We start from the raw sequence: 12,511 nt of genomic DNA, 5'->3' as shown, positions 1-12,511 counted from the left end.
ACAGAGTTGTTTCTTCAAGGTACACAATCACTTTGCCGCTTTTTCCTCAGCTGGGAAAAGATGCCTTCTTTTGTGAAAGGTTTTGAGATTAACAGGTGGGGGATAAGCAGCTGGAGCCAGTAAAGTCTTAGGGGGAAAGTTGCTGGTGCCATGGAAATACCCTTCAGTAACAAAACAAAGAAGAGGCAGGGAGGTGTGGGACACCTCCTGAAAAAAAAAATGTTTGCAAGCAGAATTTTCTTAACAGAATGGGCCCAGCTGGTCCTTGGTGATATTGTGTGCTACAGGCAATGGAGTTCCAACAAGGATGAATGTAGCCCAGTGTTTCAAATATTTCCTGGGGGCATCAGCATCTCTGTATCTACAGTCAGCATTCCTGAGTCTCTCACTGGCCTCCACTGTAGTGACACTAGCAGAGCTGGCCCTTTGTGCTGGAGTTCATAATGCAGAACTTTACTGGCTGATATGAGAAATCCAATCAGCCCTACTGCTATCTTTGTTGTATCGATGGGGAAATTATTCCCCCTTTGCTCAATAACTTCCCCCACACCACTGGGTAAGAGCCCGGAGCAGCAGTGAGCCCTACATAGTCCATGCACCCATGATCTGAGCCGTACGTTCGATGATATGTCCATATTTCTATAATATGTATAAAATGGTCTGGCTGGCAACACTAGGGGGCAGAGGTGAGATCTTTTCTGCTCTGAGCGCTGTCCTATAAGGCATTGCTTGTTTAAGTGCAGTCGCATTTAGTTGGAGCTGCAGGAGAGAGAGCGACAGAGAGATTCTCTGTGTTTACAGCCAGCGCAGGCTACGACAAGCATCTAACCTGCCCCCCCTCCCCTTTCTCCATCACTTGAAGGAGAGAGTGTGAGGTTATTTGGGAATCTGGCCGTCGTGGGTCAGCTTTCTCTGCACTGGATTGTCCGAGCTGTTAGAACACAGCCCGGGGAGAAAGAAAGGAGACAAGAATCCCATCTTATTTTTTAAAAAGAGAGAGCGAGAGAGCAGGAGAGCGAGAAAGAAAAAGAGACAGACAGACAGACAGACAGAAGCATGAGGACCTACTGGCTGCACAGCATCTGGGTGCTGGGATTCTTCCTGTCCCTCTTCTCCTTGCAAGGTAGGTGATGAGTTCATTTCTTAATGCCTCCCCAAACCCCCTTGTTTGATTTGGGGCTGATGAACTGAGGACGAGTTGGAACATGGAGATGTATCTATTTAAATTCATCCTCCACCTCCTTCAGGAAATAAAAGCCAAGGAGAGATTATTGCTGGTGAATCCTCTGTTTAGAGGACACCTCCTGTGCCTTGACTTGCTGTTGGGTTTGTGTTTTTTGCAGGGGACTGCTGGGAGTGGGGGAATCAGCAAAGGAAGGGGCTGGATGGAGCTGGGTGTCCCTGTTCTACTTCCATACGCAGCCTGCGTTGCTTGGCACTTTGGGTTACTAGTGCCGATGCGCCTTTCTGTGGAAATCTCTGTTAAGTTTTTAGAAGGGCCCTTTGTGGCTCTTTGGTATGTCCACGCAAACACTGCCTCCTCCCCACCCTCAGAAAAAAAAGTGGGGGAGGCAGAGATGGGAGAAGGAAATGCTCTGGGTATTAGGTTTTGCCAAGTGGGGAATTGTCCGCTGGGTTTCGTGCTTATGGAGCTAAGTGTAAGTAGGATGTAGTTTGAAAGGACGAGAGACATTTTTGGTTGGTTTAGACAGGTTTTCTGTAAACAAGGGTTAAGAGTGAATGCATACTGTACAATATGTACAAACTAATACACACACTCTGCCCCCCTACACGGACTTGCATTTCATACACAAGCAACACACTCACTCAAACGTGCTAATAATCACACATACACACATGCCCATAAATATAACATACAGTGTGTGTAAACTCACTCCAGCTCCCTGTGCCACACACACACTTCTATCTCCCTGTCACATGCAATTCCTATAGTGTCACACACCTGCATATGCTCACTTCCATAGTCCTCTCTCTCACTCGCGAACACACACACACTCGTGATCCATCTCACCACCACTGTTGGTTTGTGCACATGCTTATCTACCAGGTGGCACCCCTCTTGCACACACACATACATGCTCTTTATTATCTGTATGTCAGGCCTACTCTCTATCATACGCTGCCTCACACGCACTTGATCTCACACACACACACACGATCTCTTGCTCTGGGTCTCTCTCTCTCACACACACCTTCTCTGTCACACTCTGACACCCTGTCCTGCTTATGTATACACTGTCCCTCTTTTCTCCCTAGCTCACACTTGTGCACACGCTGTCCCTTTGTCTCACACATTGTATCAAGCACCCACAGAAACCCCACACCAACTCCCTCCCTTCTGCACACTTTCTCTCAGACATACTAACACAGTCTCTCACACTCACAGGCTCACTCTTTCCCCACCCCTGTTGCATGCCCTTGCTCCCATACGCCTCCCCTCTCTCTACTGCACACGTTATCCGACAGTTCTCTCTCACACTCTCTCTCACTCACTGTGTCACACATCCATGCTCTCACAGATTTTCTCTCAGCTTCACACTTTCTCAGCTCTGGACTGGGAAACAGGCACTTTCTTCTCCCCATGTGCCCATTTCTGAGGGAGGAGGGAGAATTTTTCAACACACACACGCGTTCCCCCCACCCCCCCCAATAAATGCGTAGCCACTGTGAGCAGTGCAGTCCAATGGCTTGGCGTGAGTGTCCCTCTGCTCTGGGAGAACTGGCACGGACCCATCAAGGAAAACGGACACTGCCAGTTCACACAGATTCCAAACACCTCCTTCTATCCCTGATGCTTATTGTCCAACTAAAGCCACTGGTGCTTGAGCCATACGGTGCTTCCAATACACAAGGTGGTATGAACAGTGACCTGGAGATCCTGAATCTGGCATAGTTTGGAGCTGCTTTCACCTTTTGCAGTGACTCTGGTCCTGTGGCTCCCACCACAATCCATGCTAAGCTTGGGAGCTGCTATCCTTTAACCTGTTCCCATGCACTAGTTACATAACAACTGCACAAACCCCTAAACTGTGTGTTTCCCTGATGTGGCCAGAGATAATTAACCCTTTGAACGCTGAGCTACCATGTATCCTCTGGAGAGGGGGAGAGAACAATGCTAACACTGGGACCACAGCTACAATTCCTCCCTCCTTCAAACTTTTGGATAAGCTGGAACCCAGATCGGAGCCACTCCTGGTTCCAGTTTTGCGGATCTGAAAGCCAGCCATGGAATTTACATCTCTAGTCCTCAGGGAGTGACAGCCTGTAGAAGGCAGGCTGTGGGGGCTGCCCAGGAGAGGCAGGGCGCTGTGGTGAGCAAATCAAAAGGTGCTGAAGCGGTTAAAAGGAAAAATGCTGCACTCCACAATATTCAATGGTAATGAGCCCAGAATGTGTCAGTAACACTGGCAAGAGTGACTGTGTGGGACTGTTACTCTAGAGTACGGGAGTATTGATTTGGACAGGGAATGCCCCCTCACATGGCGTCCAAACGCCATCCGAGCACTGCATGTTGCAGACAGCTAGCTAAGTGGGCTTGACGTTTTTCGAGCCACCCTAAAACAGGCTGCCCCCCTCGGTCTGTCTAGGGGCATATGTGTATACAGAGGTGACATTTCCCTTGTTCCAATCTCCCACAGGCGACTGAGCTGAGAGCAAAAGGGAACTGGGCTGATGTTGTGGGGCGCAGCCAAGCTGTGACCGAATGGCAGGCAGTGGAGGGAGAGGGGATCGCAGCTGAGGCTGGCAGGAGAGCTAAGGACTGCACAGTGCCAAGTGACTCACACAGGCTGTCTCCTCAGGTGCCTTTGCCAGGGTACATGAAACAGGTTGAATGTCCCCTCTGCCTGGCTGGGCCCAGGGGCCTAGGGATGGAGAGGGGGCTTTGCTCTTTTTCCCCTTGTCAGGGCTCGAGGCTTGCAGCCTTGCACTGAGTTTCACTCTCCTCACTCCCATGCTGGGTGCTACTCTGCTTCTGCTTGGTGGCAGGATAGGACTCCCGTTCTCCCTGAACCTCACCCTCAGGCTGGGCCAGGCCTATGTCCCCGCATTCCCCTGGTGCCAACCCATGCCCCCAAAGTGGGCTCTTACAAACCCTGCCATGTGTTGCCTCAGCCCCACTGCCCTGTTTGAGCTGGAGGCACACAGCTCCCATGCTCCCCAGCACCCCACTCTGGTTCAAATCCATGGGGCTGACTCTTGGACCACACCACGCCCTCAGATCTGCACAGCCTTCAGTGTCTTCATTTATTTGCCAGCATTTTATCTTCATGGGCTTCGTCAGTAGATATTTCATTAGCCAGTGTAGCGTGGTGGAGGGGGGGGTATGACAGCATGGCATATATGTGTTAGTCTGTGGTGCCTGTTTGCTGGTGAACATGATGGGTTTGTGCAGTATCTGTGCGTCACTGAGGCAAGGGAAAAGTCTTTCCCCACTTCCTTGGATATACTTTTCTTTCTAGTTATTTTCAGGGTGTCTAATGCAATCAGGGAGCACTCCCCACACATGACTGTATTGGCGAGATAATGACTCTCTCAGCTGGCTTACGTTCCCTTAAGTGATGAAGATGTGCAAGGCCCAAGGTGAAGCTGAATTTACTTGCAGACACTGAATGGGGGGAGAAGGCAGAAAAAGCTGGTTATCTGAGTACTGAAAACAAGGATTTTTCAGTCAAACCCCATGAGTTTGCTCTAGCCCTGCCCCAACACCCGCAGACCACTGTAACTCAATATAGACAATAACTACCACCCCAGTAATGACCCAATCCCTCCCCCAGTTATACACCGCCACTCTCAGTCATGTCATCTGAAGGCTTTACTATGACAAACAGAGGCCTGCTCCAACTCTCAGGCTCTAATTCCCCTCTCCTTGTCCTGAGACAAGTGTCATCAGGCAGGCTCTGAGACTGGTGCTGGGAACAAAAAGCCAGGTGGTCTCTGGCACTAGCATGGGTTTATGAAGGCACGGGACCTCCTCATTCCCTGCCCCTTACACAGGGGCTGGGGTGGTCAGTCCCCATGCTTAGGGTCACACAGCGATTGCTCTCCCCTGCCCTTCTACCTTGGGGGCATTCCTGTATCTTGGGGCTTCAGGCAAGAGAGTAAACAACTTAAAGGAGCCACCACCTGCATTTCCTTTCACACCACAAACAACAGGGGCTTCTTGAAACACTCCTTTCCAGCACCTCTTACTTCTCCCCTGTCTCCTACCATCATTGATCAATGGGAGAAGCAGCCCTTTAGAACCTTCTTGTCCTGTGCCAGCAGCACCTCCTGCAGCCCCCCTGCACCCCAGACTTCTGCAATCCAACAGTGGGATGGGATTAACCCTCATTGGGGGAGGTGAGATTCTGCACATAGGTTACTGGATGAGAGCTAGGCTCATTCTGATGTGAACTTCAAAGTTCAGGGCTAGATATAACCACTGGAATGGAAGCCTGGTCCTTTCTATGGTATGCAGTTCTCTGAGCAATCAAGCTGTGCTGGGGGCGTGGTGAGTGGGTGGGTAAATGAGAAGGGTGCTTATTTGGCAGAGACAGGGTACTTCTGGGATCAGTCCATCCCTCCTGCTTAATGCTGTAAAATGAGAACAAAGGGTGCTATGGTGAGATTAAGAGCCAATGAAAGGGAAGTCTTCTCCACTGGGCCTATAGAAAACCTGCAGAACTCCCTGCCGGAAGAGAGTCACTGGAGTTACTGAGACTAGGTTTTGGAATGGGCTGGATGATTTTATGACCGTGAGTACAACTAGCTGAAGAGCAAGCTGAAGAGGGCACTGAAAACTTGTGCTTCAGGGAAGCATATGGGGATTTGTGTGGAATTTATTTAGCCACCCATAGATAGCATTGCACAACTGGTCAGGTACCTTACTGGTGGGGTCCCTTTTCTGGGAGACGCTGCCAGTGGCAGGAGATTGAGTTCATTGACCCAATAGCAAATTCTCCCTCTTTAAGAAGTTCCCTTTTCCTTAAAGAAGAATGTGCTGTGATTTCATGTGCTGTTCAGAATCAGCCAGGGAATCGCTTTGACGGATGAAGCACACTCCTTATTATCATTTTGTCCAGGAGAAAAAAAAAATATCAGTCACAGCACAGACCATCTTGTCCAGCGCTGATAATGAGAAGAGAAAATGGTGAGGGCAGAATGGATAGCACTTCGGGTGAGCAGTCTAGAGAGTTCTCCCTCCCAGTGTGGGGTAGGGTGGGGCTCTGGTGGGAGAGAGATAGAGACTGCCCCTCCCAGTGTAGGACGGGAACACTATGGAAGGACAGGTACAAAGGCAGCCTTCCCATTGATTAAGGGTACGGAACAGCTTCCATATGGGGAAAGGACTGCAACTATTCAACTTAGAAAAGAGATGACTTAGGGGGGATAGGACAGAGGTCTAATGGTGTGGGGAAAGTGAATAAGGAAGTGTTATTTCCCCTTCATATAACACAAGAATCAGGGGTCACCCAATGAAATTAATAGCAGCAGGTTTAAAACAAACAAAAGGGAAGTATTTCTTCACACAAAGCACAGTCAACCTGTGGAACTCATTGCCAGGGGAAGTTATGAAGGGCAAAAGTATAACTTGGTTAAAAAAGAAGTAGATAAGTTCATGGAGGATCAGTCCATCAATGGCTATTAGCTAAGATGGTCAGGGATGCAGCCGCGTGCTCAGCGTGTCCCTAAGCTAGAAGCTGGGACTGGACAAGAGGGGATGGAGCATTCAATAATTGCCCTGTTCTGTTCATTCTTTCTGAAGCATCTGACACCAGCCATTGTTGGAAGACAGGATACTGGGCTAGATGGACCATTGGTCTGATCCAGTATGGCTGTTTCTATGTGAAGAGTGGAGCAGAGGGGACTCTGGGTGGGGGGAAGAGGCAAAGAAACAGGCCCTCCCAGTGTGGGGCAGGGGGGATTCTGGGAATTAGTGATGCAAATACAAATGGGTGAAGAAAGAGAGGTAATGCCCTGATTTTGTTCTATGCCATTTGCCTTAATGCAGCTCAGAGGAAGGTGAATTATTAGGGTTATGGTCCAAGGGAAGAGTTGAGATTTGAGGTTGATGTTTGATATTCAGGGCTTAGTCCTGCCTTGGCTGGAGCATGTATCCTGTCCAGTGGGATTCAAGCCAGCTGGGGCAAGGTTCCCCATCCCACTCATGCAGAAAGAAGCGGGGAAGTGCTATGAAGGGTGCACCTCTGCTTCCCTGAGCCATAGCAGAGTTTACCCTGGCTAGGGCTTGCTGATGCTTCCTTCCTCTGAAGCATCAGGGATGGCCATGTCTGGAGAAGGGACATTGGGCAGGGTGGGGGACAGGGCTCTGAGGTGGCACCAAGCATTCTGTCTCTTAGGGGTTTGGCTGGCTGGTGTGCTGTTCACATGCTTGGTATCTAACTGATCACCATATGTGGGGTCAGGATGGAATTTTCCACCAGGCCAGATTGATAGGGACATTGGGGCTTTCTGCCTTCCTCTGCAGCATGTGGATGTGGATCACTTGCCAGGGGTAGCTGGGTATATCTCACTTAATTTCCCTGCCATTGCAGGGGCCTCTGTCTTGCTGCACTTCATTCCCTCCTATTCTCTGGCTGTGGTGCATAATTTCTGTGGGCTGTATACTTTGGTCTAAGTTTGGTTGTTGGGTTTAGTGTGCAGGGGGGAGGGTATTAGTGGCCTGTGATATACAGGCGGTCAGACTAGGTGATCTGATGGTTCCTTCTGGCCTTAAACTCTATGGGTTTTACAGCATATGCAGGCAGCTGGCTGATGGGCCTGGACCTACCCCCTTCTTAGGACTGTACCCCAGTGCTTCCTGAAGCTCTAGGGAAGAATCCTTCCCTACTGTTTCCATTGGAAAAAGTATCTTCCTTCCCCCTCTTTCCCACTCATTCATGAGCCCAGGCCAAGATCTGGGGCTGGCTTGTAGTGCTGCCGTTACTGGATTCTATAGGTTGGATTTCAAGGGTAGGAGTCCAGGGTTGAGGGGAAATGGGGACATTCATGTTAAGGCTGGAGGGATGGGATCAGAGCTAGGGCTGGTGGTTAGGATAAGGGGTTTGGATCTGAAGGTAAGTTTAAGGTAAGGGTTTAGCTAAAGTCGAGGGGGACATAGATGGAGATTTGGCCTCAAAAATTGGAGTTTGTGAGTTTCCTGTTCAATTAGAGCCACCCTAAATTAACCCCTACGTCTGAAGCCAGCCTGACCTTGAAATCAACTCCTCCCTGCAGGGCTTGGGCTCTGGCTGACCTTGGGGACGTCTCTTTCCTCGTTCCTTTCCGGGCTGGAGGGAATCTCTCTTAAATAAAACGATCCGTAGTTTTTTTGTCATTTCTATAAAAAATGAAGAATTGCCTTGTGGAGGGCGTGTGACAGAGAGAGAATGTGAGCGATGATGGGGGGAATGGACAAGGAGACAAATGGAAGGCACTGGCAACAGCCATGGTGTTTCCAGCAGGGAAATCAATAGTGTATCAGTGCACAGCCGTCCGGGTGTGAGGGTGCAATGCCTTTGTGAGTAATCACAGGTTTCCCACTCTGCCCTTTAGCACTTGTATGTAGTGGGTTGCAGTCTGGAACCACTTAATCCTTACAACCCACTGGGACAATAACCATTAATATCCTCCCTCATACCTTCCCGCTCATGCACCTGCATATGGCTAGGCACCATCTGGCCCTAAGTGATTTACCCAAGGCCACACCACAAGTTATTGGCAGAGCTGACTCAAAGCCTTACTGAGTACTAGCCTTCTGCCCAGTGCACAGAACCTTCAGGTGTTTGTAAAAAGGCTCATGTGGCCATACACTTGTGTGTGTATGTTGGTCAATGTGTTTGCAGGTGAGGATTCACATGCGCTCATCTCTCATGTATTCAAAGGAGCATCTATGATTTTTGCTTGTATAGATATGTTCCAATGCACATGAGTGTGTATCTGCCTTTGAGCGTGTGGGTGTGTGCACACGCATTTGTGTCTTGTAAGTATACAGCGGTGCATGAAGTGATTGCATGCATTCCTAAGCATGGATCCAGGAGTGTGCATGTGTTTGCACACGTCTGGTATGAAGCCGTGGCTGTGTGCGTTTGAATGAGTCTTCTCTTGTGTTTTGAAGGGTGCATGCCACAGGCAGTGGATTAGAGAGATGGAGGGAGAGGGTTAGTGTGTGTGTATTAAAATGTGCATGATGCCTGTGTGTGGTCACCATTGGTAAGGATGCTTGTACAGTAGGTGTGTGTTAATAACTATGGTTGCTGGGAGTATGCCGGGGGTATGTGTGGAGAGTATTCCTGTATAGTTCAATGGGTGCACAATTAAGGCCAAATTTACCCTAAAAGTGCTTTGCTGGCATAGCTATACCTGTATACTACACCTTTGAAGTGCTCCTAGTGTGAAAATGACTCATACCAGCAAAACTGCACTTTTGCCAGTATAGCTGTTTCAGCTCCTGAGACATATATCCAAATCTCAACATTCACTCAAAAATATCAATACGTTTCTAGCTCATATGGTTATGAAGATCAGGTTGAAAATGTGAACTTAGTGTAACCTATCTAGTCTGCAGATAGCCTTCAGCAACAGCTCTGGAAGTGGTGAACTGTTCCATTCTTCACAGACAAGTGCTAACGCCCAGATTCCCCTCTGCGAATACCACCCCAAATGATGGCTTTTTGTGTGGCTGAAGAAGATGGGGTGGTCAGGTCTATTACAGTCAGGCAGATATAGCTGGCTGTTGAGGTAAATATTAAAGAAGACACCCCTGCTACCATCCCTGCTTTGCCTGGAGAGGTGGGGAGTGGAGAAGGGACCCCATCTGATGCTCCTGAGGAAAGTAAGAGAGCCTATGCTACAGTCTCTGCCTCTTTGGAAGGGCAGGGAGGCCCTGCCACTTTAAGTGAAAGGTGGGACCAGAGGAATGGAGCTGTGGGGTTCTCATGTGCCTAGGGCCTGGAGTGTCTCCACTTCTGGAAGAGACCAGGGACTGCAGGGCTGTATGAAAATGGAACAAAAACTCGCCTATGAACTTTCTGAAATGTCCAGAGAGGGTTTGCGTTCTGATTCATTTCTGGTCTGGAGCGACAGTTAGGGACTTATTTAATCTGAGGAAGCTCTGACTTCTCCTTCAGGGAAATATGAGCGCAATTGGCACCTAAATACATGGAGTGTGTGTGTGTGTGTGTGTGTGCGTGTGTGTACAGCACCTGTGCTCTGATAGCTGGAATTAGCGTCTAGCCAGATAATGAGCGGTTGTTGTTTACTATGTTCAGTTCCGGGCACTTCAATTCCAGAGAGATGTAAACAAAATTAGAGTGAATTCAGAGAAGAGCAACAAAAACGATTAAGGGGCTGGAGGGACTGCCTGACTTATGAGGAAAGCTTTAAAGAGCTAAACACATGGCTAGCTTGGCCAAGTGACTAAAGAGGAGATGTACTAATGATCTCTGCGTATCGGAGAGCGTGAAGCCCAAGGAGGAAGAGGGATTGTTTCAGGTGGCCTGAGAAGCAGAACTAGAAATCATGGTGCAAAATTAAGAAAAGAGGAAATCTGGGCAGGAAAAAATTATCTTGCACTGAGAGATGTATTTGACTGTGGAATAGTTTCCCCAAGGGAAATGAACGAAGCCCTATCATCTGGGACATTTAAAACTAGATTGGGCAAAGCCCTGGAGAATAATTTATGCGGAACAATCCTGCAAAGGTCTCTCGGGAGATAGTCTAGTTGCCTTAATAGATTCGTATGCAATCACTAATTTCTATGCACTTACTGAACCAGAACAAATTCCCCCAATCTGGAAAATAAGTGCATTGCTTGTCTTTAAATCATTTCTCTTTCTTTTATTATATTATTCTGCTGTGAGGAAGACATTGGAGGAGGGCTGAGAACCCCTGGATACTCTCTTACTACAGTCACTAAAGTAAGATACTAGCTTTCATGGGTTTGGTTTCAACCCTCCTCTTTCCTTTAGTGGAAGTTGAAAATGACTGTGAGGGGCCATTGATCCTCAGTCTACTAGGTAGTTGGGTGGAGGTGATGTCTAGGATGACCCCAGACACCTTTGAGGTGAAACCTCATGGTCAGCACTCTATTCTCCAGGATCCCTGACCAGCTGAAATTCTAACTAGTGTCCCACCCTGACCATGTGATATGCATATATCCCCACCTCTCCCCTCCTTTATCCCATAATTTTTCTAAGCAGGTAACTGGATAAAGGGATAGTTAGTCTGAGGCCAGCAGTGATGTGGCTGAATTCATTTGTGTGAATTCACTTCTTGCGTGTCACAGGAGCTGAGATCAAAACAGACCTTCTGTAGGTAGTTGGAGGTAGTTGACCTGGTGAGTAAGCCAAAAATGGAGCCTCCATATGCCGAAGCTAGAAGGAGACACACTAAGCTTGTCTCTGGGGGATGTTATCAGTTGTTTTTTGCCTCCTTCACCCCCCAGGTAAGTAATTGGATTGTGAGTGACCCCCTGAAATTAAACAGGTGACTTTGGTTGTTGAGCTTTGGCCGAACGGGTCCAGTGACAGCAGCCTGGGAAGCCATTGTGTAATGACTGCTGTGTTGGCTAGGGTTGCCAGGCGTCGGGTTTTTGACCCGAATCCCTGGTTGAAAAGGGACCCTAGCGGCTCTATTAAAAGTCCGGTCGGCGGCGCAGCAGGGGCCCGGGGCTAATGCAGGCTCCCTGCCTGCCCTAGCTCCATGCGGCTCCCAGAAGTGGCTGCCGGATCCTTGTGACCCCTAGACGCATGGGTGGCCAAGGAGGGTCTGCGCGCTGCCCCCGCCCTGAGTGCCAGATCTGCAGCTCCCATTGGCCGGGAACTGCGACCAATGGGAGCTTCAGGGGCAGCGCCTGCAGGCGCGACAGCAGTGCGTGGAGCCTCCCTGGCCACCCATGTGCCTAGGGGCTGCAGGGACCTGGCGGCCACTTCCTGGGAGCTGCAGTAAGCACTGCTGGGACCTCGAACCCCCTCCCACACCCCAAACCCCTGCCCCAGCCCAGAGCCCCCTCCTGCACCCCAAACCCCTCATCCCTGGCCACACCCCAGAGCCTGCAACCCCAGCCAGAGCCATCACCCCCATCTCGCACCCCTGCCCCAGCCCAGTGAAAGTGAGTGAGGGTGGGAAAGAGTGAGCAACGGAGGGAGAGGGTATGGACTGAGTTGGGGCAGGGCCTTGGAGATGGAGTGGGGAAGGGGTGTTCAGTTTTGTGCCATTAGACAGTTGGCAACCCTAATTTTGGCTGGCTAGTGAGAGACCTCCAGAGCTAAAAACATGAGTCTCTACAGTTTGAGCCAAAGAACCAGGCTCTGAAGCTGGGGATGTAACAGTCTCATATCCTCTATGGAGCAGCAAGGGGGAGGAGGGAGCAAAGAATGCACGCTGAACAGCGGGTTACAGCTGCACTGTGGGAATGCCTTTGGAGTTGCTGTGGCTTAATATAGCAATCCACTGGGATCCCATGTGTGTGCACAGGAACTTGAGATAGCTGCAAAGTGAGCCTGCATTG

At 49.5% G+C, this 12,511-nt stretch overlaps 1 protein-coding gene across 3 annotated transcripts in view; it reads left to right on the top strand.

Annotated features, from left to right (window-relative positions):
• The first annotated feature begins 713 nt into the window (after positions 1-713).
• LOC102937877 (limbic system associated membrane protein) overlaps positions 714-12,511 on the top strand; it is a 1,332,442-nt gene continuing 1,320,644 nt past the window's right edge. For 2 of the 3 annotated variants that reach the window (XM_037909177.1, XM_043538689.1), the window contains exon 1: positions 738-1,123. In XM_037909177.1, coding sequence (XP_037765105.1) covers positions 1,057-1,123 — 67 coding nt within the window. In that variant the 5' untranslated portion in view covers positions 738-1,056. Of the gene's footprint in view, positions 1,124-12,511 lie in introns of all 3 variants that reach the window. The other variant, XM_043538691.1, reaches the window with a different exon arrangement.

This window comes from Chelonia mydas, chromosome 1 (assembly GCF_015237465.2).
Source record: "Chelonia mydas isolate rCheMyd1 chromosome 1, rCheMyd1.pri.v2, whole genome shotgun sequence".
Lineage (NCBI taxonomy): Eukaryota > Metazoa > Chordata > Testudines > Cheloniidae > Chelonia > Chelonia mydas.
This window is presented reverse-complemented; position numbering and strand designations above follow the sequence as displayed.